Source organism: Grammomys surdaster, unplaced genomic scaffold, assembly GCF_004785775.1.
Source record: "Grammomys surdaster isolate TR1022 unplaced genomic scaffold, NIH_TR_1.0 203, whole genome shotgun sequence".
Taxonomy (NCBI): domain Eukaryota; kingdom Metazoa; phylum Chordata; class Mammalia; order Rodentia; family Muridae; genus Grammomys; species Grammomys surdaster.
In genome coordinates, this window is record NW_021604648.1 from 3,291,271 (window position 1) to 3,316,181 (window position 24,911).

Consider the following 24,911-nt stretch of genomic DNA (forward strand, 5'->3'; position numbering starts at 1 on the left):
GGAAGGAAGGAAGGAAGGAAGGAAGGAAGGAAGGAAGGAAGGAAGGAAGGAAGGAAGGGAGGAAAAGCTGTACTGACTACTTTCTTTTTCATTCCTATTCAGGTCATGTATGGAATGTTGGTCTTTACATTAGTACTTCGTTCTATTTATATTGTTACATGGTAAGTAGTTTGGGTTTGCCACCAACATCCTGATAAAATAAAAGGCTTGTAACAGTAAGTCCATATTCTAAGTTGGAATAAAATAAAACCTACCTGTAACAGGATAGTGATAGAAAACTATAACCCAGCATTTATTTATGATATATGGAAGACTTGATCTTCGGGTGACTTATTAATGTGCATCATATAAAAGCAAGAGTTCTAAAATTAAAGAAATTTGAAGAAAATATATATGAGACATCTTTAATATGTATAACATTAACTAGGATGTTAAAACTTTGAGAAGTACTACATTAAAAAAATGTTTTGTTGTGTTGGAGAAAAGACTCAGGGGCAGTTAAGAGCACTGGCTGCTCTTTCAGAGGTCCTGAGTTAAATTCCCAGCAATACATGGTTGCTAACAATCATCTATATTGGAATTTGATGCCACCTTCTGGCATGTAGGCATGCATGAAGATAGAGGGCCCATATACATAAAATATATTCTTTTTAAAAATTAAAATTTAAGCAATAGAAACAAATTTTGTTTCTTTCTCAGACTTGCTTGGCTAGGTTAAGTAGCACCTCTTAAGGAAGGCTGTAGTGTCATCAAATGTTTCACAGGCTAGAAAAGCATCTCAGCAACAGAGCCCTCAGCTAGCAGCCACATGGCCAGCTCCATCTGCCCTGCCTTCTCCCACTACATATTTCATAGGATCATTTAAGAACTATACATAGTCTCTAATAGAATTTATGAAAATTATATCATATTCATGGGAGTACTTTAAATAGATCCTAGCCATACAGTGGGTGCTCAGCTCAATAAGTGGTATGATCTGTGCAGTTTTCCCATTTTTGTTTTTAAAACAAACCTTTTATTTTATTCTGAGGTAATGTAGAAATGCATGTGCAGTATATAGTATCACAAAGCAGTTGACACTGACACAATTGAGATACAAGCAGATCAGCAGAAGGACCTGTGTGGCTCCTTTATCTACTCCTTGCCCCCAGCTCCACTCCATCCTTAATCTGGACAGCTGCTGTCCTTCTATTTTTATAACTTTGGCACGGTAAAGTTTTATAAATAAGATCATATAGAATATAGCCTTAGATGTTGGTTGTTTTTTTTGAACCTCAGTAAAGTCCTTTGGATACTAGTGCCGACATTTTCTCTTGCTGAATAGTATTCTATAGTAGTATGCTATAGATGTACCACAGTTGAGTAACTTCCAGATTGGGGCTGTCATAAAGCTACTGTGAACATCTATGTGGAGGGTTTTATGAAAACACATGTTTCCTTTTCTCTGGAATAAAGTCTCAGAGTGGAATTGCTAGGATGTATGGTAATTTTATGTTTACTTTTTCTTGTAACTGCAGAAATGTTTTCAGAGTGGCTCTACCATTTTTGCCTGTAATGTATGGCTGATTTTGTTTCTCTGCATCCTCACTAGCAATTTTTATTCCAACTATTAAGAAAGTACATACTAATATCTTATACTTTTAATTTGCATCTTCCTAATGGTTAATGATATTGAATGTATCTTCGTATGTTCTTTCTTTTGCCATTACTATGGTCTCTTTAGTGAAATATCTATCATGTCTTTGGTCATTTTTCTTGTATTTACAAGAATTAACAAGGATATTTTCTTTTAAAATTTTTAAGATTTTTTTTGGTTGAATATGTAGTTTACAAATATTTCTCACAATCTGACTTTGTCTTTGATATTCATTTCAGAATCTTTTTAGTAAACAAAAATTCTTACTTTTCATGTCATTTTCAGTTTTCCTTTTTATTGTTATTTGTTTGTTTTGAGATGAGTTTTTACTATATAGCCTTGGCTGTCCTGGAACTCACTATGTACACCAGGCTAGTCTCGGACTCATAGAGAGCTGCCTGCCAATGTCTCCTAAGTGCTGGGATTAAAGGCATATGCTATATATATATACCCAGCCTGGCCATGTTTTAAGAGTTCCATTCCAGCATATCTGTAGTGCTTGTTCTGTGTATTCTGTTTTCTCTCAGTGTATATTTATAGCCTATTAATGTCTAGTGTTGGCAGTTTCTAGTGCAGTCCAAAACTTAACTTCCTATTTTGCCTGTGTTAGTTTTCTGGAGTTGTCTACCAAAGTTCTGAAAGCTAAGTGACTTGTGTATAGTGGCTGTAAGTACAGATGCAGGTGTCTTCCTTCCATTCCACGCTTCCTGTCTTCTGGTGGTTTGCTGCCAGTCTGGCTTTACGCACTTTGCAGTTTCTGCCTTTGCTATCATATGATCTTTTCCCTGTGTCTTCACATGGCCATATTCTTGTAAGGACATCAGCCTTCTTGAAACGTGGACCTGTTCCTGTGTAACCTCATTTGAAATATCAGCAGTGATACTAGTTAGAAGTCACATTCTGAAGTACTAAAGAATTCAATGTATTTTGGGGGTGGAGGAGAGAATAATTCAAATAATCCATGTATAGTGCCTTTATCTTGCTCCATTTAAAATATAATTATCTGAAACATTTTCTCTACATAAATTTAGAACCACATCAGGTAAGATTAAGATTTTTGCCTCAGTTGTGGTATGTGCTTTTTTTTTAAACACACAAAAAAGGAAAATGTATTTTCTGGTTTTGTTGTTTGGGACAAGACAGTCTTGCTGGTATTACCTAAGCTATCCCTGAACTTGTGATCCTTCTGCCTTTACTTCCTGGATGGAAGTCTGGGCTCTCCTTTTGCTAGGCCTGGGGAAGGAACTACATTTCTATGTTTGTGTGTGTGTGTGTGTGTTGTATGTGTGTGTGTGTGTGTGTTGTGTGTGTGTGTTGTATTGTGTGTGTTGTATGTGTGTGTGGTGTGTGGTGTGTGTGTGTGTGTTGTATGTGTGTGTGTGTGTTGTATGCGTGTGTGGTGTGTGTGTGTGTGTGTTGTATGTGTGTGTGTGTTGTATGCGTGTGTGGTGTGTGGTGTGTGTGTGTGTGTGTGTGTGTGATGTCTGACTATATCAGTTGATTATTATCTTACATTTTCTGTCTTGCTAGGCTGGTCCTTTTCATGATTCATTGGCTGGAGAAAGTGGGTTTTGTTGAGACCTTTTCTGTCTGTGCCCAGACTTCAGTTACTGGCTTGTTCCATTCCAACTCCGAGTCTGCTAGCCCAAAAGAATGCATATGGTACCAGGCAGTGGTGACACACACCTTTAATTCCAGCCCTCAGGAGGCAGAGGCAGGTAGATCTCTATGTTTGAGACAGCCTGGTTTACAGAGTGAGTTCCAGGACAGCCAGGGCTACACAGAGAAAACCTGTCTCCAAAAACCATGGGGAAAAAAAAAGAATGTATGTGGTAGATGAACCTGAAGAGCATTGTGCTAAGTGAAGTAAGTCAGGTTTGCATAGAAGTTCCACTTGAGCTTGCAAGATGGCTTAGTAGATAAAAAGTGCATACAATCAACACTGATATTCTGAGTTCCATCACTGGGACCTACATGGTGGCAAGAGAGAATTTACTCCCATGAGTTGCTCTTCATGTGGGGCCTCATTGTACTTGTGTGCAAACATCACACTAAATAAATAAATGTAATTTTAAAATTCAGTTTTTAAAAAGGGAAAAAAAGAACGTTAAATATACCACACAATCTCTCTTACATGTAAAAAGTGAAAATGCTGAACTTTTCTTAGTGTGCATGGTGGTTATCAGATGCTGGTGTGGGGCAGAGAGGCAATGAGGAAATGTTGGTAGAAGGGTACAAAGTATCAGACAGGAGGAATAGGTTTTCAAGATCTATTGCACAACAGTTTATTATGGTTGGTAATGTGTGTTTCAAAATAGCTAAAAGAATAAATGTCAAATGTGATACCACAGAAAAATGACAAATGAGATAATAATTAGCTTAATTTAATTATTCCATGTTATATAATAAAACATAAGCATGTATCCTATAAGTATATATAATCATAATTTGTGTTTTGTAATTTGTCAATTAAAATAATATTAATTATTATTAATAATAAAAAGAAAGCACAGGGAACTTACCACTATCATTTCTCAGGTCTCGTGGCCCCTACTTCCTTCACCTTTCAAATTCTTCTGATGTCTGTTTAATATTATATATAACACATGGGATTTTGTGGAGTTTAGTGGCAAGAATAGGAAAAAAAAATCAGTTTACTCCTTCTTTCCAGAAGCACAAACTCCCACTTTATTCTGTTTTTAATATGAGCACTTTAGGGAGATGTAAAGAAACATAAAACACATTTATTAACTGATAGGATATAGGTATGCTGAGAAACACAAATATCTTTTAAAATGGTCCAGTGAGTTGGCTGAGATGGCAAAGGCACTTCCCTCCAAGCCTGACCCACACATCAAATCTTAGTTTTAACATTTAAAAGGAAAGAACCAACCCTCAAAAGCAGCTTGCCAAGGTACCAACAAAACACACACAGATACACAGATACCTTCCCTCTCATATAATAAAAAGATTTTAAAATATTTACTATTGACAGTCTTTATGAAATAAAGTTATCTTTTATCTGCCTGGCCATACCTTCTTTCTTGTATCTCTGTTTAGTAATCATTTAATTTAGTGTTGTACATTTTCTCTTTATCTGACCCCGATTATATTGTAAGGTTGTTGTTTCAAGACAGGGTTTCTCTGTGTAGCCCTGGCTGTCCTGGAACTCACTCTGTAGATCAGGCTGGCCTTGAACTCAGAGATCTGCCTGCCTCTGCCTCCCAAGTGCTGGGACTAAAGATGTGTTCCACCACAGCCTGGCTCACTGTGAGCTAACTTGATAATTTCTAGAACTCAGGAACATGCTTCTGTGTAAAGGTTCTTCATATCAAATAGAAATTTTTAAACTTTTGTTTTAAATTGTGACTGAGATCTTAAAATTCCTCTGTAACAAAACACCTAAAAATTTTGAATTAAATACAATAAACTTTAAATATTAGCTAGCTTAAAAAGATATAAGAACTTCAAAAATCCAAAGAAGCTGTAAAGATAAATGAGTGTTTATATGATAGTGTGAAGGAACTGGAAGCTGCCTACACACTAACATCTCTAGTTTCAATCTCCTCAGAATAAACAGAAAATCAGAGTGTTTAGTTTAGGGCCCGAAGATCGCTCAGTGAATAAAGGCACTTGCTGCCAAACCTGATAACCTGAATTCAATCCCAGGACCCACATGGTGAAGGAGAGAACAAAATCCTGTGAATCAGCTCTGACCTCCACATGTATACCATGGCATTCATGCATGTGTACACTTGTGTGCATTCACACACAAAATAAATATATGTAAAGTAATTTTTAAAAACCCAGATAATTGAGACTGTTTTTCCCATTACCAATGGTGCATGTAATAGATCCAGAAAGATTGGGCCAGGAAAAAACTGCACTTTAGTGAAAGAAGATGTTAAATTGTCTTTTAATCTGAAGTTTTAGAATATATATCATTCACACACATACACACACACACACACACACACACACGCCCCTCCTGTGGTGGTTTGAATAGGTTTGGCCCCAATAGACTCATGTGTTTGAATGCTTAGCCCATGGGGCGTGGCAGTGTTAGAAGGTATGGCCTTGTTGGAGGAAGTGTGGCACCGTTTGGGTGGGCTTTGAGGTCTCTAGGCTCAGGCTATGCCCAGTGTAGGTTTCCAGTCCCCTTCTGGCTACCTGCAGAAGACAGTCTCTTCCTGGCTGCCTTTGGATCAAGGTGTAGAACTCTCAGCTCCTGCAGTACCATGTCTGCCTGCATGCTGCCATGCTTCCTGCCGTGATGATAATGGACTAAACCACTAAAACTGTAAGCCAGCCCTGATTAAATGTTGTCCATATAAGAGTTGCCTTGGTTATGGTGTCTCTTGACAGAAACCTTAACTAAGACAACTTCTTTGAGAATTTATAAAGAAATGTGCCCTTCAGTCACCGTCATGTCAAAGGGGCCTGGCTGTTTCCAAGCTGCCCGGCTGGCAGAATCAGAGTGATGCTAGTTATTCACATTTATTCCAATTACTACATTACCAAATGGCGTATACACAAATCCCAATTATGTACAGACAATTTACAAAAGAATACTCATTGTTCATCTTTCTGAAATGCTCACTGTACTGTGCAATTTTGAAGATAGAAATTTAAGTGATTTTCAAGAACTACCCTACCCCTCAACAAAATGTAGAAGAAAAGACAAAAGAATAGAGTGGAGGAAGAAATGCCTCAGGAAACAAGGTCTGGTCTCTGTAATTTCTTCAACTCCAGTGCATGACATAGGCAGTTTCTTGGGAAATGGTACCCTTGATCAAATCTATTTCAGTGTGTAATGGTTACTTACACAATGAAGGACATGTATTAAAGGAACTGATCAGAATCTCTCTTGAGATGAAATATGAAGGTACTAAAATTTTTCTGTAATGGCAGAGGTTGTGCAGCCCTATGCTCCCAGTAGAAGTGTACTTCCTTCTGAGGCAGGAAGACCACAAGTTTGAAGCCACCTTGGGCTACCTAACAGTACCCTCTTTCAAAAACAAAAAGAAGGAAAACCAGGCATGGTAGCATATGCCTTCATTCCCAGTTCTTGGGAGGCAGAAGCAGGAGGATCTATGAGTTCAAGACCAGCCAAGGCTACATAGTAAGAACTCAACTGAAAAGGGGATGAGGGGCAGTTATGATCTAAGCTTGCAACTTCAAGAATTAGAAAGCAAAGGCCAGATGTGGTGCCTGTAACCCTTGTACTTGGGAGGTGCATCAGAAGTCCAGTGTTATCCTTGGCTATATAACAAGTTCAAGGCCAGCCTGGGCTGCATGAGGCCATGTCTCAAAACAACAAATTCTAAATCAGATAAATAGAATGAACCTGAAGAGAAACGAATGATAGAAATATTAACGAGCACAGCATTTCAAAGTACCAGCATCTGTTTTGCTTCCATCTAGCTTTAAGACTACAACAAAAACTTTATTTTAAATCACAAGGCCATAAGGAAAAGATTCAGTAAAATCTTCAAAACTGAAAGGTAAATAGATTTCTATAAATTCATTAGATTGACCTAGAAAGCCACATCCTAAGCCAAGAACCTCACCTCGTATGATAGAATGTTTTTAAGTATCAGGCAATAGCAGGAACAAGGAGTCTGGGAAATACCCGGAAGACATGACTAGAAATCAGAAAGTTTTTAAATTTCCAAAAGCCACATAAGAAACTTGAAGACAGTAGACCAGTGCCATTGAATTTCTAAAGAAAGTTTTCCAACCTAGAATTCTATAGTTAATTATACTATCAACAAAATAGGGAGAAATGTTTTCCTATATTAAAGTTTTCAAAAGAAGTTTAAATTCAATAAACTATTGGTGAGGAACACCCTCCTATTAGAAAATTTGTTTCACCAAAAAGAGAACAATACAAAAAGGAAGAAGGATAGAATTCAAAACAGAGACTAACCCAGGAGAGAGGTGAAGGCATTCCCTAGGGAAGGAGAAGAGAAAGGATTTCTTAGATAAGAGCTTTACACCATGAAGGCAATCAGCGTAGAATAAAGACTAATCACATCAGACACAGATATTTCGAGAACTCTGTGTGTTTTATTCCCATGTCCTCTGCTGGATGGGTAGTGTATCTCCAGAATCTTGTCTGTACTGCACATGAATGGACCATGTGCTGATGAGGTTCTTGCTCTCTCCTTTGTGCCCTGCATCCTGGATAACCAAAGGCATTCATTTCTCCCTACTGAAGAATTTTGCTTTGTACTTCTTCTGAGAACTGAAGATTTGTCGGGGTAAGTTTAGAAATCATCATTAAGCCAAGGATGGTAGCATATATCTGTAATTGCAGCACTTGGTAGGGAGAGACAGGGGGATCCGGAATTCAAGACCATCATCCACTGAGAGTTCCAGGGCTACCCTTAGCTACATGGCTGCCCTGCCTCAAAAAACTCAAAATATAGATAAATACATAAAAATAAATTACTATTTACTTTTTTTTGAGGGTTTTTCGAGACAGGGTTTCTCTGTATTAGCCCTGGCTGTCCTGGAACTCACTCTGTAGACCAGGCTAGCCTCGAACTCTTGAACTCAGAAATCTGCCTGCCTCTGCCTCCCAAGTGCTGGGATTAAAGGCGTGCGCCACCACCGCCCGGCCTAAATTACTACAGTAAAACAATAAAATCTTTTGAAAATCTGGTATTACTCTCTACCATATTTTAAAAAATAAAAGATTAAAAACTATATACCTGTAGATTTACATAAAGTATCCTATAAAATTCAGCACATGTTCACAATCTAAAAACTAAAGGCCTTACTAATCAATAATAAGAAGGAACTTTCTTAGGCTATAAATTCTGTGACATATAAAATACCTAAAGTGTGTGTTTTTTCAAAGTCTTGTAGTATCTAGAATAAAATAAGATTATTATATTATTGCCGTTTTACTCAGAATTATGCTGATGGAAGTCCTGTCTAACATTGTGTTTGAATATAACTCGTTTGTACAAAACCACAAGCATGTACCCAAAAGACTACTAAAAAACTAGTATAAGTGAGTGAAAATTTTCAATTATAGGTGACTAGTCAAGATTCCAAAGAAAATTCGTTTTTTAAAGATTCACTTTATTTTTATTTATGTGTACATGTGTGTATGTGTATATTAGTGTAGATGTCCTTGGATGCCAGAGAAGTTATTAGATTCCCCTGGACCTAGAGCTGAAGGTGGTTTTTAGCCACTGGATATGAGTTCTGGGAATCAAACTCGGGTCCTCCTGGAAGAACACCAGGCACCCATAACCACTGAACCATCTTTCTAGCCTGAGTTGGTTGGGAAGTCATTTCTATATATTAATGGGAAGAATGGAAAGTGAAATTTTTAATATACAGTTGACAACATCATGAAATGTTTAAGGTAGAAGTGACAAATGTGTTCCTGTTTACTGCTCTAGAGGTGATGGGACTGGGGAGAATGGAGCTGATAAGTGAGGCTGACTAAAGTCTCATGCAATAGCCAACTTTATTCAGAGAATCCGTCTATTTTTACTGTGACAGTTAAGGGTCACATAGTAGAGTGTACAACCAAAGGACAAGCTTCACAGCAAAAACATGGTTTACCATAGAGGCATATAAACAACAACAGCTAGTTGTAATGAATAATCTGAAATAAACTCACTCCTGTCTGGTACACCTGAGAGGGGCACTAAAACACATTCCAAGAACAATGTGTTTTTGAAGAAACTGTAGTTACAGGACTCTTGCCTTGTTTTCTTGGAGTTTTCTCCAAGTACTCAGAATTCTTTTCATCCAACTCCGTTCTTGGACAGCGTTCCAGCATGTGCCAGATTATGCATTGAAAGCAACAGTTCTTTGCTGAGACTAAAGGAACTAAATAAATTGAGAAATATACTCTCTTACTGGTTAGAAAAGTCAGTATCACTAAGGTGTCCGTTTATCTAACTTTGTCTGCAGGTTAAATACAATTACAGTCAAAGTCTTTTCAGGCTTTTGGTGAAAAATGTGAAATTTGCTGGGCATAGTTGTGCATATCTTTAGTCACAGCACTGGGGAAGCAGGCCAACCTGGTCTACATAGAGAGCTCCAGGTGCTCCTCCCAGTACTTGGGAGGCGGGGCAGGTAGATCTCTGTGAGTACAAAGACAGCCTGGTCTACAGAGCCAGTTCTAGGACAGTCAAGGCTACACAAAGAAACCCTGTCTTGAACAAAACAATAAAAATAAAATATAAAGTGAGTTCTAGACCAACTTGGACTGTATTATGAAACTTTGTCTCAAAACAAACGAATAACCAGGCCAGACACACACCAGGCATGCACAAGGCCCTGTGTTCAACACCATAAGAACTCTTGCTGCTCTTCCAGAGGACCCAGGTTTAAGTCCCATCACCCACATATTGGTTTACAATTCCCTGTAACTCCAGTTCCAGGGGATCTGATGTCTTTTTCTGGACTCTGCTAGCAACAGGAACATACATGGTGCATAGGCATACATGTGGGCAAGACACCCATAAACATAAAATAAAAGAATTTATTTAAAAATGGAGATCTTGATTCTGATGTTTACATAGGACACAAAAGATCAGGAGTAGATGAAATGTTTGGGTTTTTTTTTTTTGTTTTTTTTGTTTGTTTGTTTTTGGTTGTGAGCCTAGCCTTTAACGGCTGAGCCATCTCTCCGGCCTGATGAAATGGTTTTTAAAGAGAAGAACAGCCTTAGGGGCCTGGAGCTAGGGGTATGATACAGTATGTTCTTTGTATGCACAGGCCCTGTGTTCAGAACCAGAAAGAGAGGATGGGGAGAAGTAAAGAACTTGATTTATTCTACTATTCCGGTCAAGGTGGTGTTGTACTATAGCTGGTAAGGGTAGAATATAGAACATCTAAACTAGACTAGCATACCATACTGGTCTGTTCTTCAATAAAAATGTGTGAAGGTAACTTAATAGAAAAGATTGTCTTTTCAACTAGTTGTACTAATTATTCTTCAATCAGAATTCCTTTTAGTGTGTAGCCCAAACTGACCTCAAATTTATGAACCTTCTGCCTTAGCCTCCGAAGTATGGAGGTTACAGGTGTGGGCCACCATTCCTAATCCTGTGAGTGAAGATAGCCTTCCACCACATACCATTCTATGACTGCTAGGGAAGCATATATGCCTATCTATCCCTGAACTGTATTATCAGCCCATTATAAAAATATAGCAGAGGTGAGTCATATCTCTAAATGTAAAAGCTAAAATTATTAAATTCCAGTAGAAGTCTTTGTAAATGTTAATTAGGCAAAGATTTATTAGGACACAATAAAGAAAAATGATAAATTCAAATTATGAAGCTAATTAAAATTAACAAACTTTTGTGAAAGTAGGTGGCATGAACAGGAAACCAAGCAGGAGTATAAGTTGAGCCTATAGTTTAAGGCCATCCTAGGCAATCATAGCAAGAACTTGGCTTGAAAAAAAAGTACAAACTTAGAGACTGTGTTCAAAGGCTGGGTGGTGGTGGCACACGCCTTTAATCCCAGCACTTGGGAGGCAGAGGCAGGCGGATTTCTGAGTTCGAGGCCAGCCTGGTCTACAGAGTGAGTTCCAGGACAGCCAGGGCTACACAGAGAAACCCTGTCTCAAAAACAAAAAAACAAACAAAAACAAAAAACAAAAAAAAAAACAAACAAACAAAAAAGAGAGACTGTGTTCAAAAAACAAAAGGCAAGTCACAGACCTTGGAGAGAATATCTCTAAAATATATATGCAACAGAGGATTCACACCAGAATTTATAAAGAATTATTACAACAATAAATATTGGGGAAGATAGGAGATAATTAAACAAAACAATGCCCCTTACTAATTTGGGGGAAAGTACATAAAAAACACAATGAGATACCACTGCACTGAAATGAAAGGGGACTGACACACTAGGTGTGCATGGATTCAGAACAGCTGGAACCACTTGTACATGGCTGGTAGAAATGTAAATTAGTACCACCACCTACCCTCAATGCCTGAGGGATTGCCCAGTGTTAGCAAACTTGTCTATCATGTTAAGGTCCCTAGTTTTATTCCAGGACCAAGAAAGAAAGAGAACAGAAGGATAAGAGATGAGAAAGGGAGAAAGGGGGATAATGCTTGAATGGTGTCTTGAAAAGCTAAACATTCATCTCATACAACCAAGGCATTCCTCCCCCACCTACTTATCAAAGAGAAATGAGAGTATATTTCAACACATGGTCTCAATTAGGAATGTCCATAGATGCTTCATTTGTAATATTCAATAACTAGAAACAAAATCTCTATCAACATTTGGACATCCAAACAAGTTGTGTTATATCCAAGCTGTGGAGTATTAGTAATAAAATAATTGATGTAGTCATATAAATGACAGAATGGATGAATCAATACCAAATTAAAGAAGTCATAAAATAAGAGAACACAGTATGATTCCATCCTCAGTCTCAGTATCCAACTCCCTCTTTGTCTTCTTCTCCCCTCTCTCCCTCTTACTTTCTGAGATAATGGATATGCTATTTTTAATCACAGTAGTAGTTGCATGCACCTTCTGCTCATCTGGTTTTTGTCTTGAAACATGATCTCTCTCCGTAGCCCAGTGTGGCCTCCCACTACGTCATCTTTCTGAGTCAGCCTCCCAAGTCTGAAATTAGAGATGTAAATCACTAAGCCTGAATTCATATGTACATTTTTAGAAATTTGTTTTATCCTTAATTGTGTTTATGTGGGCGTGTCTGTATGTTTAGTAGGGACAAGTGACAGTATCTTCAGAGGCCAGAAGAGGGAGTGGAACCCCAATGTTGGAATCACAGGCAGTTGTGAGCTGCCTAACTTGTGTACTGGGAACCAAACTCCGTGTGTGCTCTTAACATTGAGCCTTCTCTCAAGCCCTTAGATGTACTTTATAAATATGTATGTTCTAAACCAGGTATGGTAGTGTATGGCTTATAATCCTAGTACATTGGAGGCAGAGTCAGGAGGATAGTTAAAAGTTCAAGGTCAGCTTGATCAGCCTAGTTGCAAGCCAGCCAAGGCTACTTAGCAAGACCCTGTCTCAAAAACCAAATAAATAAGTTGACTTTATTAAAGCTACAAAAAGTGATTAAGCTGCTGTTAATATATTTTAAGCAATTCACTACCCTTTAACTTCCTTAGCAGTGAAGTGAAAAGAATACTTGTATCATAGGTGTATTTACAGAATTGACAGAGAAATTCCCCACCTAAACACCTCTTTATCACTTCCAAATTCCTTTACTTTTCTTCAAAACACTTATAACCAATACTGTTTTCATTTCCTGCCTCAACTATACTAGAAGCAGGGCTTTCTTATTGACTACTTCCCACTGAAAGAACTATGCCTGACACATTAAGAACTTAGTATGTTCTGTGATGTGTGTGTGTGTGTGTGTGTGTGTGTGTGTGTGTGTGCTCAGTACCTGGCATAAAATGTGATTCAACCTATGTTAATTCTTCCCCCTATCTCTTCCATTCTCTTCCATGCCATTGAAAAATTGTTGGGCAAGTATATTGGATTATCTCCTACATGTACTTAACAATCTTGATGGACCATTTTCTCTCAGTACCTTTAAATAGCTAAGTGTTCAGCAAATATCCAGGCACAGTGGTAAAACTGCTATAGTCCCAGCTCCTTGGGCGACTGAGGCAAGAGGAGTATGGGAGCTCTAATATTTGAGACCAGCCTGAGGAACAACCTAGAAAGACATACTTCAAAAGTCTTTTTAAAGTATGTAGCACTTGGTTGTCAAAGGTGTTACATTAATAAATGAGTTTGCTCTTAATCTCCTGAGGACTTTTCTTCCTCATAAATGTGATGACTTCCAGCTGTCACCTCTGATCATGATATGACTTGAAGATTTGTCATGTTGCTTTTCTTTTCCCCACAGGGTTTATCCATGGCTTAGAGGACTAGGTTATACGTCCTTGACTATCTTTTTATTAGGGTTTTTATTATGGAATGTAGATAACATCTTTTGTGATTCACTAAGGTAAGATATATTTTCATTCCTAGAAAATAAATTTGGAACTGTTGTATTAAACAGAGACTTTAGTAGGCATGTAGAAACAACAATGTCCTAAAATTAACATTTACCAATGTTGACACTGTATAACACAGTAAAATTAAACTATGGGAATACTTATTTAAATTGCCTGAAAGTTTAAACCTCAGAATATTTTATAATCTTTAATTATTTTGTATGTGTGCATCACAAAGCTATACAGTTAATCACAGATTTACTATATCTTTGAAAACTACCTAATCAAGTTGTCGTGGTGGCACGTACCTTTAATCCAAGCACTTGGGAGGTAGAGGCAGGCAGATCTCTGTGAGTTTGAGGCCAACTTGGTCTACAAAGTGAGTTCCTGGACAGCCAAGGATATCACACAGAGAAACCCTGTCTCTAAAAAACAAACAAACAAAACAAAAAAGAAAACTATTTAGTTTGTGTCATCAAGTAAACAAGAATGATTTGTAATTGGCATTTAAAATGCATGTAAAACATTCGAAGAAATGTGTCAATCAGTAGCATTTAGACTATTTAGAAACTTAGAAGTTGAATGACTTGGTCTCTACAGCAAATAAATTACAAGAGGGGAAAAAGAGAGAGGTATAACCCAAGTTTAAAAGAGTTAAGTGATATATTATGGGAGCTAAGAATATAGGTCATATGGTTCAGTCCTTGTCTGGTATGTACGAGACCCTGGGTTCAATCTCCACCACCAAAAAACAAAACTAAAGAGTGTAGGGAAGCCATTGGTTTGCAGTGTTAACCAAGGAGTGTAGGGAAGCCATTGGTTTGCAGTGTTATTAGCCTTTTGTGATCTTGATTCACTGTGAAAACATAAACAGAAATGTTGAACTCAATTTATAGTTAACTATTTTATACTAAAGAGTTATTAATATTTTACATGTGAAATTAGTATTGTAGCTATAGTTAAAAGAATTTTTCTAGTGACATATACTGAAATATCTAGTTATAAAATATGATACCTAGAATTTTCCTCACTATAATGTGGGAGAGAGACACAGATGAAGGTTCAGATGACATGGATTTAGCATATTTATTAATTATTGAAATCTGGTAATAGATGTATTATTATGCTTAGTTGTTATTTTGCATGCCTTTGCATATGTTTGAAATTCTCTATAATTTCCTGTATTAAAGTTTCATATAAAATGTGAAGCTTTAAATGTAGCTAAGTAAGTATATACTTTAGATCTGTGTAGTAAAGAAGCAGTTGTGTAAGTAAATGTAGACAAGTCAATACATCCCTTGCGTAAACATTAAGATTCGGCTGCACACGGTAGTGCATGCCCATCATCCCAGAGCTCTCAGCGGGAGGTTCAGGGCTTGACAGTAGCCTGACTACATGAAACCCTAGATGTGGGGTAAAAAGAAGAAAATACGGGACAAAGATCGAGACCCATGCTTCTGAGTTAGAAATATCCAACATAATGCCTAGGAGAGTGAAGCCTTTATACTGAGAGAATAGTCATCCCCAGGCCTCATCCACTAACCTACAGTTGGGCCTCAGGTTGGCATCCCACATTGGTATTCTTTTTTAATAAGTTATTAGTATGGTATATACTTCTTTAATCAAAGGATTTGAGACCCATCTGAACTACTAGGTGTCAACCTGGAAAACTAAATTAATCAAGCATTTTTTTAAGTTCCTGCCATATATAGCTTTTCTAATGACTGCTTCCTCAAAGGAACACTTAGATATGAAATCGTAGATATTATTGAAATTCATAGACTGTATACAGAGATGAAAGGAAGTGCATATGTATTCTTTCCTGAGCAGATAGCTAACTGGACTAGGGTTTCTCAAAGTGTGTTCTAGAACGTTCCAGAGTATGAATAAGTATCACCTAAAAAACAATTTCCATGGATTAGTGGTTACCCAGAACAAAATGATGGATTCTATGATAAGACTTTTCAAAACCTTTAATTAATTAATATTCATTAAAATTAATAAGATGTCAATAAATTGTTATCTATAGTAATTTGAGTCATTTCTTCATAAAATTCCTGGAAATATTGTTTGTTCCACAATATACTTTTAGAAAACAATACAGTAAAATAGTTGCCATATTTTAGAATATTTCAAAATGTAATGTTGTCAGCACTAGTATATCTTCATTGTAACATTGCGGCCTCCTCCTTCTCCCATAGGAGCTTTCGAAAGAGAGTGCCCCCTGTCCTAGGTGTTGCGACACAGTTTCATGCATGGTGGCATATTCTAACTGGACTGGGTTCTTATCTTCACATTCTTTTCAGGTAGGAAATAAAAGCTTTTTAACCTGATATTGGGAGAATTTTGTTTTTTTGACTTTATACTTCAAGTAGAAAGGTGTAAGTATGAAATGTTGGAGACAGAATCAGGATTTATAGCCCATCGTTGCCTTTGCCACTAGGTGACCATAAGAAATCGTTTCTCACATTTATGTCACGTGTAAGGAATCATGGAGCAGCTGATAATCGGGGGTTTTATTACGTATATTCTGAAAGTGGATGGCTCACAGCTAACAGGTATCCAAGAGACCCAGTTATACCCAAGTCTTGATGAGTGGCAAGAGGGTATCATGGTGTATGATCTTAGAGTTTTCAATCTAGACCTTCTTAAATAGGGGAACCCTTTTTCAGAAATAAGTTGGTTGTTACTTTGCCCCTTTCGTTCCCTTTAAAGAGACTACTTAGGATTAGACACATACAGCAAAAATGGATTTAAGTCCTCACTGCAGCTCCATCACGCCAAGACTGTGTAACAGTTTTAAGGCAAATTATCCAAAATTTTACTCATTGTCTTTAAGTTTAGTGGGTAGGAAATTATTTTTTAGAGGAATCACATTGTCTTGCCTTTTCATGTTTCTTGTGTTTGTGTGTTGTGATTTGACAAACTGTTACTTTGGCTATCATTCCAGTTTGTTTTGTCATTGATTTTTGTTTCATTTGGCATTTTTTGTGGGGGGGTTGTTATTGTTGAGACAGCTTCTTACTATGGAGCACTCGCTGGCCTGGACCTCACCATGTAGGCTGGCTGGCCTCAAATTCAGAGATCCATGTGCTGGAATTAAAGATGTGTGACACCATGACAAGTTTTCTTCTAGTTTTATTTGGGGACCTGATTGGTCATCTTGCTCTTGAGGGCTCAGTTCACTAGTAGCACTGACAGCAGAGAAAACAGATTGCTGTAGTTACAACAGTATTAAGCCAAAAAATATCTATAAATACAGTTAGCATTTATTAAAACCCAATTCTATATCACTGACCATAAAACAGAAAATGGCAAAACTAATGTAGTGTGCTACATTAAAAAATTGCAAAGGATGAGGTAGAGATGTTCAAAATACATTGTATAAAATTCTCAGAAAATTAATTAAAATTAAAAATTGCTTAAGATTTATGTGAAAATAATGCTGAATGAAATAAAGGAAGGAAACAAAAAAGAAATAAAAGAGAACCAAGGTTAAATAAAAGAACAGAAAAAAGAAGAGTGAAGAAAACTGTTGTGAGGGGAAAGAAAAAAACAGTCAAGACAGCCTAGAAAGATGGCTCCTATCTCTAAAAGACTTGAAACTCTCTTCTGACTTCTGCACATACATCACACACACAGATAAACACACATAATACCTTCCAGTACATTTGTTTTAATTTCTTTAAAAAAAATGGGCAGGATTAAGGAATCAGAAAAGAAGAAACAAGCTGAGCACACTGGCACATGTCTGTAGTCTCAGTCCTTGGAAAGTAGGGGCAGGATGATCAGGAGTTTGAGAGTCCAGAGGTCATTCTCAGCTGTACACAGTGAGTTTGAGAGCAGCCTTGTTCATATGGTAACCTGTCTCAAAACAACAGCAGCTAGAGTCTTCCTGTTATTCAAATTTGAAAGCAAAATTAGATAAATGTAAGAAAGGAAATTTTGAAATAAAAGTATAAAAGCTTTTTTAAAAATAAGGCAAAGCAAAAGTGTGTATTATAGTAGAGAGGAGGAAAGGGAGTCAGAGGCAGAAAGAAAAGGCTCTAGGAGTGTGGCTCAGGTGATGGGTGCCTGCTTAGTGTGCACAGAGCCTTGGTTCCATCCTCAGCACCTCGGAAAGTGGGCATGGTAGCACTCAAAAGATAGAAGCAGGATGACCAGAATTCAAAGTCATCTTCATCCACATAGTGAATTGCAGGCCAGCCTGAACTGCATATGACCCTCTCTCAAAATAACAAGGAAAGGGGGATAGGGAATCTGCTTTTTAAAAATGTATGTAGTAAAGTAGAAATACTACTAAAAGTGAAGCAAAAAAAAAAAAAAACAAAGGAGGGTGCAGAGGCAGAAAAAAACAAAAGAGAAACAGAACAAGGCTTGGAACTGTGTTTCTTTCTATATTGTCAAAACTTGGAGAGTCTACAATAGGCACAAGGTCGAGGTGCCTACTTTTGCTTGTAGACACTCATCTTTGCTATGGTTTATGCCGTTGAGGAGCTTACATTAGATAAGTGTCTAAGGCTCAGTAGAACTGTTTTCACTTTTGTGGCTTCTTAGTATACCAAGTCTCAGCTCACCACACTTAGCTTTGTCCGTGGGCTGAGCAGATTCTCTGGAGACTCTCAGTATTATATCCATGAAGTGGACAATGTTCCCACTTTGTAGATTACGATAACCTGAAGTTCACTAAGTATCCCAGGTTGACCTCATGCTCAAGGCTTTCTCTACTAAGTACTGAAATTATAGGCAAAGACTGCCATGCCCAGTGAGGACTTTCTTTTGCATTAATGTCAGTCTAGATTGTGCTAAAAAACTTTCTGCTAACAGCAATTGTTTATGTCTTTTGTTGAATAAATACCTAAAAATACCAGAAATTAACAAGTCCAAAGTCTTACAGCTAGCAAATGTCCAGTAACATCTAAACTTCCATTTACTGCAGTTAGTACAGGAAAGTGTAGTACAGCCATATTCAATTTTATAAATTTAACAAGTAGGTTCTTTTGACATTTGCATTCTTATTTGAAATACTAGAATAGTAGACTTTGTATATGTTATCACAATATTTTGTTACTATTCAAATATATTTAAGTAGTGCAGTATACATAAAACTACATATGTTGTATGTTACAGACAACCTAGTGACTTTCCGGAACTAATTGAGCAACGTTTGCCATCTGCACTACTTTACAGATCTATCTAATCTCACCTCCAGCAGTGAATGACTCACTTTAATGACAGACACCAAAGAAACTGTTACCTCTCTGGGTTTCTCACACCTTTATTTAATGAATGCTTACAGCTGCGGTTTTCAAAGATGGAATTGTGATACCAACCACATGAAACATTATAATGCCATGCTAGGTTCTAAACTACAAACATCCCGAAATTATAGTCTATGAGTTGATTTTTCTAAGAAGTTTTCCTACTTTTCTTTCAGTTTGTATACGAGAACACTTTACCTGAGGTACAGGCCAAAAGTGAAGGTAAGTATGTTGTAAAGGGAAGGGTGGTGGCAGTCTTGAGAAGATCAAGTGGATTCAAGAGACAACAGGAGTTGGTGGAGCAGTCAAGGGGCAGCACAGACATCAAATCTGAAATGTCTGTTATCCACTTGCTACCCTGTGATCCTTCTATCCTAGTATTTCAAATAAGAATGCAAAGGTCAAAAGAACCTACTTGTTAAATTTATAAAATTGAATATGTCTGTACTACACTTTCCTGTACTAAATCTGGAATTGCAGCAAATGGCAGTTTAGTTGTTATCTGGACATTTCCTAGCTGTAAGGCCTTATACAAGTCTCTTCTTTAAGCCTGAATTACCTCAACAGAATGGAGCTGTTAAGTACAACATTACAGCATTAATTTTAGAATTGAAGATTAACAGGGTGGAGAGATGACTCAGCAGTATAAAGCATACCTTGTTTCTTCAGAGGACCAAGATCCATTCCCAGCACCATGCCAGTTGCCTCACAACCACCTCTGACTCCAGCTCTAGGGGACTCAGTGCCCTCTTCTGGCCTCCACAGGCACTTCATTTACACACACACACACACACCCTCTCTTCTGACCTCCATAAGCGCTCCATTTACATACACACCTGTGTGCACACACACTCACACAACAAAAATTTCTTTAAGATTACAGATGAAATGTCTACTTCCATGTTTGACAAAGTAGATGCCCAATGTGTTTAAATAAATTAAATGGAAGGAGCTTTTGAGATCTGATGCAAGTCAGAAAGGCAGTTGCTATGTTCAGGCTACTAATACTAACAAGCTTAACATTTGTTACAGCCCAGGCCCTTAGGGATTGCTCTCCCTCAATTTTTTTTAAGGCATATAGTAATCTTGTTCTATCCCATTTTGTCCTTACTTGTTTCCACAGTTTCTCTTTGGAATCTGGCCAGTGGTCATGTTTGAACCTCAGAGGAAGCACTGATGAATTATTCTACCAAGAAAACAAAAAGCACCTACTGTATGTAGTTGTGCCAAGATGGTCAAGAAATCCCCAAAGACTTGTACATTCAAAGACACGATGCCCATCACAAGAGATGATCAACTCAGCCACAGAGAATGGGCAATTGGTCTGTTGGGTGTTTAGCTCCTGGTTTATCTCCTTTGTCCTGGACCTAAGATGCTTAGAGAGAAACAGAAAGTGTATATTTATATTCTAGAATGGTGGAGAATTTGGGCTTTTCTTAACAGGTTAACAGTTTGTGCTGATCATTCATGAAAAATTAGTAATTTTTATTTTTTTCTATTTTTTACAAGAGTTGCATGTTAATTGTACCTTTATTAATTCTTAATTAAATATTGAACAAAGTCATTAAGTACTAGCAAAATCCCATATTCATATGGTCGACTGTGAGCCAGCACTTAGCCTTGTCAGCTTTGATTGACATTATTATATTAACTTCACAGATGGCTCCCCAGTAATAAAAAGAAAAGGGATTCTAGGCAGCTCCGTACTATCTGCCTTGGTGCTAGCTGGAGTCTTGGAAGCAAACTCTGACCTGCCAGTGAATGGGTTCTGTTCTCATCACATCCAAGATTTTGTCTTGGGCTCTATGGCCCACAGCCAATCAGAGGGGTGGGCCATCCAACACCCCTTCAGAAGCTTTCCCATGGCACCTGTGGAATGTAGCCCTCTCACCAGTTAAAGTCTGTTGTTTTGCTTTCTTTGATCTTCAAATTATTATTATTATTGTGTCTAGCAAATTTAACTGGTAATCTATATGACAACACAGTTTAATTGACTTTATCAGGGAAAGTTGTGAGTTTTTTACTTTTCGCATTATGCAGTATGCATAGTCAAGCAAATAGTTCTAATTCCTATTTGAGTGTATACAGAATTGAATTGTTTATCACAAACAGTAAATGAAAGATCATATGTTATATCTGTTGATTGTGTCCTGAGCTATGGCCTCAAAAGAAAACTAGGGTTTTTTTCTCATGTAAAATTGGTTTAAAAAAATAAACCAATCATCTTTTCAATATTCATTAACTAGCTTTAGCCTGGCAGGATGATGCATACCTTTAATCACAGCACTTGAAAAGCAGAGATAGGCAGATCTCTGTGACTGTAGGTCCAACCTGGCCTACAAAGTTCCAGGACAGGCAGGGATACATAGTGAAACTGTCTCAAAACAGAAAAACAGTGTTTAGTTCATTAGGTAGCCTTGGAATATTTATAAAACCAAAAATGTTTCCTTCACCCTCTGGCCTTAGTTTTTTAAAGCCCAAGTACCAGTTTCCTTCCTTTACATCTCAGATGGCCATTAAACAACATACCTTTTATAAAAGCAAGACATGCCAAAACATAAATCTAAGAGAACCTTAGTTGTACTTTGATTATAGGCCTGGGTCAGAGTCTAGAGCACATCTACTGAATTTCCCAGCTTCTTGTGTTCAGAAACAAGAACCGGACCAGGGACACATGGGTGGTGACGAAAATAGAGACCTTTTGTTAGGAAGAAAGAAAAATATTCCCCAGAATGAGAGTATGTCCAAGGACTAGGAAAGGTCTAAGGCTGAAAAGCCTTGGACCAAAAGAGTCTCTGCTCTTCACAGAATCTTTGCATAGCTTTCATCTTTTCTGGCAATTAGAGAAGGTAGGGCTTTTTTTTAAAGCATGATGTTTTGTTATGAATAGATTTGTTGGAGAGGTTTCCAGTCTTCCTCTGGGATTGGTTTTTGTTTGTTTGGCTCTAGAATTTTCTATTCTTCTACCTCACTTTACCCTGTCCTCAGAGCTGTGGTTACAAAAATCTTTTTGAGGAGCTAAATGATAATAATCTATTTTGTATGATTTCCATGTTAATGAGGGATGTAGTCTTTGCCAAAGAGAGACCAAAGCTGTCTTCCTATTTTATCTATTAGTTGGAGAGGAGGCTTTAGAGTTTTTGTTTTAGGAGTTGGCTTGAATCCTTGTATCATAATGATAAATTGTACATGATTTAAAAAAAATGTAATGGGCTGGAGGGATGGTTTAGCAGTTAGGAGCACCAGTTGCTCTTGCAGAAGCCTTGAGTCTGATTCTCACCACCCTCGTTGTAGCTCACAACCATCCGTAACTGTAGTTTCTAAGGATCTAAGAGGTTCTAACAACTTTTCTGACATCTATGACACCAGATATGCACATAGGACACATACATATGTAAGAAAAACATCCATATACCTAAAATAAATAAATTTTTAAAAATCATTAATGAAAAATAATATGATTTATGTTAACCATTCACCCCAGAAAGGATCAGAGTCAGGAAAAGCATAGCTATGCTTATGTAAATTATTCTGGATATTGGCCTGTTAAAACAACAGTTAAAACTGTTAAAACAACAATAACCAAAACACAACAAAATCCACAAACAAAAAACCCAAACTGATGGTTATGCATTAAGATTATGGCAAAATACAAAAAGGAACAATTTGTAGGGAAAAAAATCCAGTAGTGAAATAGATTAAAGAGAAGAAAGTATGGGATGGTAACCATTGAGTACTAACAGTGCCAAAAGAAAAAATGAAAACCCAAAACATAAAGTTATAATTATTGATAGTTACTTTGCCTTTAAGAAGTTAAAGCATCCTGTTTGTTGTCTGAAGAGATCCTTTAAATTCTTCAGCCTTTTAATGGCTTGTACTGTAGGTAGCCTGTCTTTAAGGTTTTCTTCAGGCTACGGACTCGGGTCTTATGGACACTGGTGCCACTTCCTTAGGAGGACTCTAACAGGTTATATCCTGTCTCCAAACATCTATTGCCCTTCTTTAACCAACTGTAATGATACCCTGTCAGATACAGTATATTGTCTCTGCCCAGGATCTCAAGAGAAATAAGATTTTAGCAATGTGTTAAGTTGTAACCAAAATAAGGAAGACTTCCTTTTTGGTAAGACTTAATAGTGTGTCCTTTTTATCACATACAGTGTTAGTATACCCAGTCTGATGTTACTGCTTGATGGTATTGTAATTCCTATAATTTTCATTATGGAAAGGAAGTTCATCTTAAAAATCTTTGGCAAATATAACCACCATTCTAGATGTACCTCGGCCTTACCAGAAATCTTGCCTCCAGCACTTGTACTCTAAGAACACTCCTATAAAAGAAATTAGTCCAACAGAAGAATTCTTAACACGGCATTCAGAGCATTTGATCAACATAAAGCATTTTGACGCTGTTTTATTTTTGTTACCCCCGGCTTTAAAAAAAAAGAAATAAAATTTTAATCTTTCACAGATCTGGTTTTGGAAGAATATCTTTACCAAAATCTATATATTCCTTGTAAGATTTAGTAGTTTAATGAAGCTTTTATGTTGTGACACCAAAGAATGCTGCTCGTCTTATTTACATAAGTAGCATTTTAAGGTCTCCACAAAACACATGAGAAGCAAAAAATATTTTAATAAATTTCAGGGAGTTAAAAGTACCTACATTTATTATAAGGCAGTGTGTACTTGTCAGGCCTTTTAGTATACTGTCAGACATGCATGTTCCCTTACATGTTTTAAAACAGGCATGGTACTTGCAGAGAACCTGGATTCAATTCCCAGCACCCAAAGGTGGCTCACGACCATTGTAATTCTGGTTCTGGGGAACCCAATGCCTTCTTCTGAACTCTGAAGGAACCAGGCATACATATAGTACACACATGTGCATGCAGACAAAATGTTTAAACAATAAACGTTTAAAAAAATTAAGCATGCTAAGAAAAACACAATAAAGTGGGTTTTTTTTAAATGTATGATGAAATGGCCACAGACTTTTGTCATTTAGTTCTTTCTGAATACAAAATGACAATGATGCTGTCATGAACAAGTTATCATGAGCAGACGGGACACAGTCAGAAGAGGCTATACCCAACAAAAGGTACCATACAGTAGAATTAAAACTCTGCCTCAGTGAGAAAGAAGAAAGGGCTGGTGAGAGGAGAAAGACTCAAGGTAAAGCTGTTAGATGGACTGAAAGTTTAGAATAGGGTCTGTTTTCTCTTTAGGTTTTATCCTTAAAATAGACTGCAATAGTTCTTTGATAGAGAACCGTCAGGAAGCACAGCCTGCAAATGCTTAGGTTTTTAATTTTTTTAGAATTCTCCTTTAGTTTTTTACACAATCTTTAAACTTTTTTTAATATTTTACTCATTTTTAGCGTTTCTTTATCTTTGATGTAGTTTTAAAACTCAATTAATTATAAATTAAAACTTCAGTTTCTCTTTAGATATTTTAAAATATCAGTTAAAGTAGGCTGTCCATTTGTGATCTTTAATTCTTGTTGCCCAGATCTTCTAATTTAGTTGGGGGAGGGAAGAGGAATCAAATAATCCCTATTATGGGAAGCATAAAATCAAATTATCTATAGTTATATTTATTTAATTTTTAAATTTTAATTTAATTTAATTTGTAAGTTGAATTTACACAGTTACCAAACAAAACCATCTGGACTGCCAAATGACAGCTTTTTAAATATTCTCCTGTAAATTAGACACTAGAGGAATGTCAAAGAGATAAAAGGCTGAATGCTAGCAAGTTAATAACCAAACATTCTGAAAACAAAATTAAACCAAACATTCTGAAACCATAGGCACCAAAAACAAATATAGTGGACACCCTACTGCCAGCTACTCACCAACTCAGAATAAACCAAAGGACTGTGGCCCAAACAAGCAAGTCCAAGTCCCCAAAAAACTTACAAATATCTGCTTGAGGAGATAACACTAAGTGGTTGGGCATAGTTCTAGTATCTAACACCAATCCAGACTACTCTTCTGGTGGAAGGCGATCATCCTTGGAGCACCATGGTTA

At 37.1% G+C, this 24,911-nt stretch overlaps 1 protein-coding gene across 3 annotated transcripts in view; it reads left to right on the top strand.

Moving 5' to 3' along the window:
- Acer3 (alkaline ceramidase 3) overlaps window positions 1-23,350 on the top strand; it is an 81,610-nt gene extending 58,260 nt beyond the window's left edge. For all 3 annotated transcript variants that reach the window (XM_028770663.1, XM_028770664.1, XM_028770665.1), the window contains 5 exons: window positions 103-161; window positions 13,527-13,628; window positions 15,819-15,923; window positions 19,055-19,100; window positions 20,002-23,350. In XM_028770663.1, the coding sequence (XP_028626496.1) occupies window positions 103-161; window positions 13,527-13,628; window positions 15,819-15,923; window positions 19,055-19,100; window positions 20,002-20,055 (366 nt within the window). In that variant the 3' untranslated portion in view covers window positions 20,056-23,350. The remainder of the gene's footprint in view (window positions 1-102; window positions 162-13,526; window positions 13,629-15,818; window positions 15,924-19,054; window positions 19,101-20,001) is intronic.
- Window positions 23,351-24,911: the final 1,561 nt, after the last annotated feature.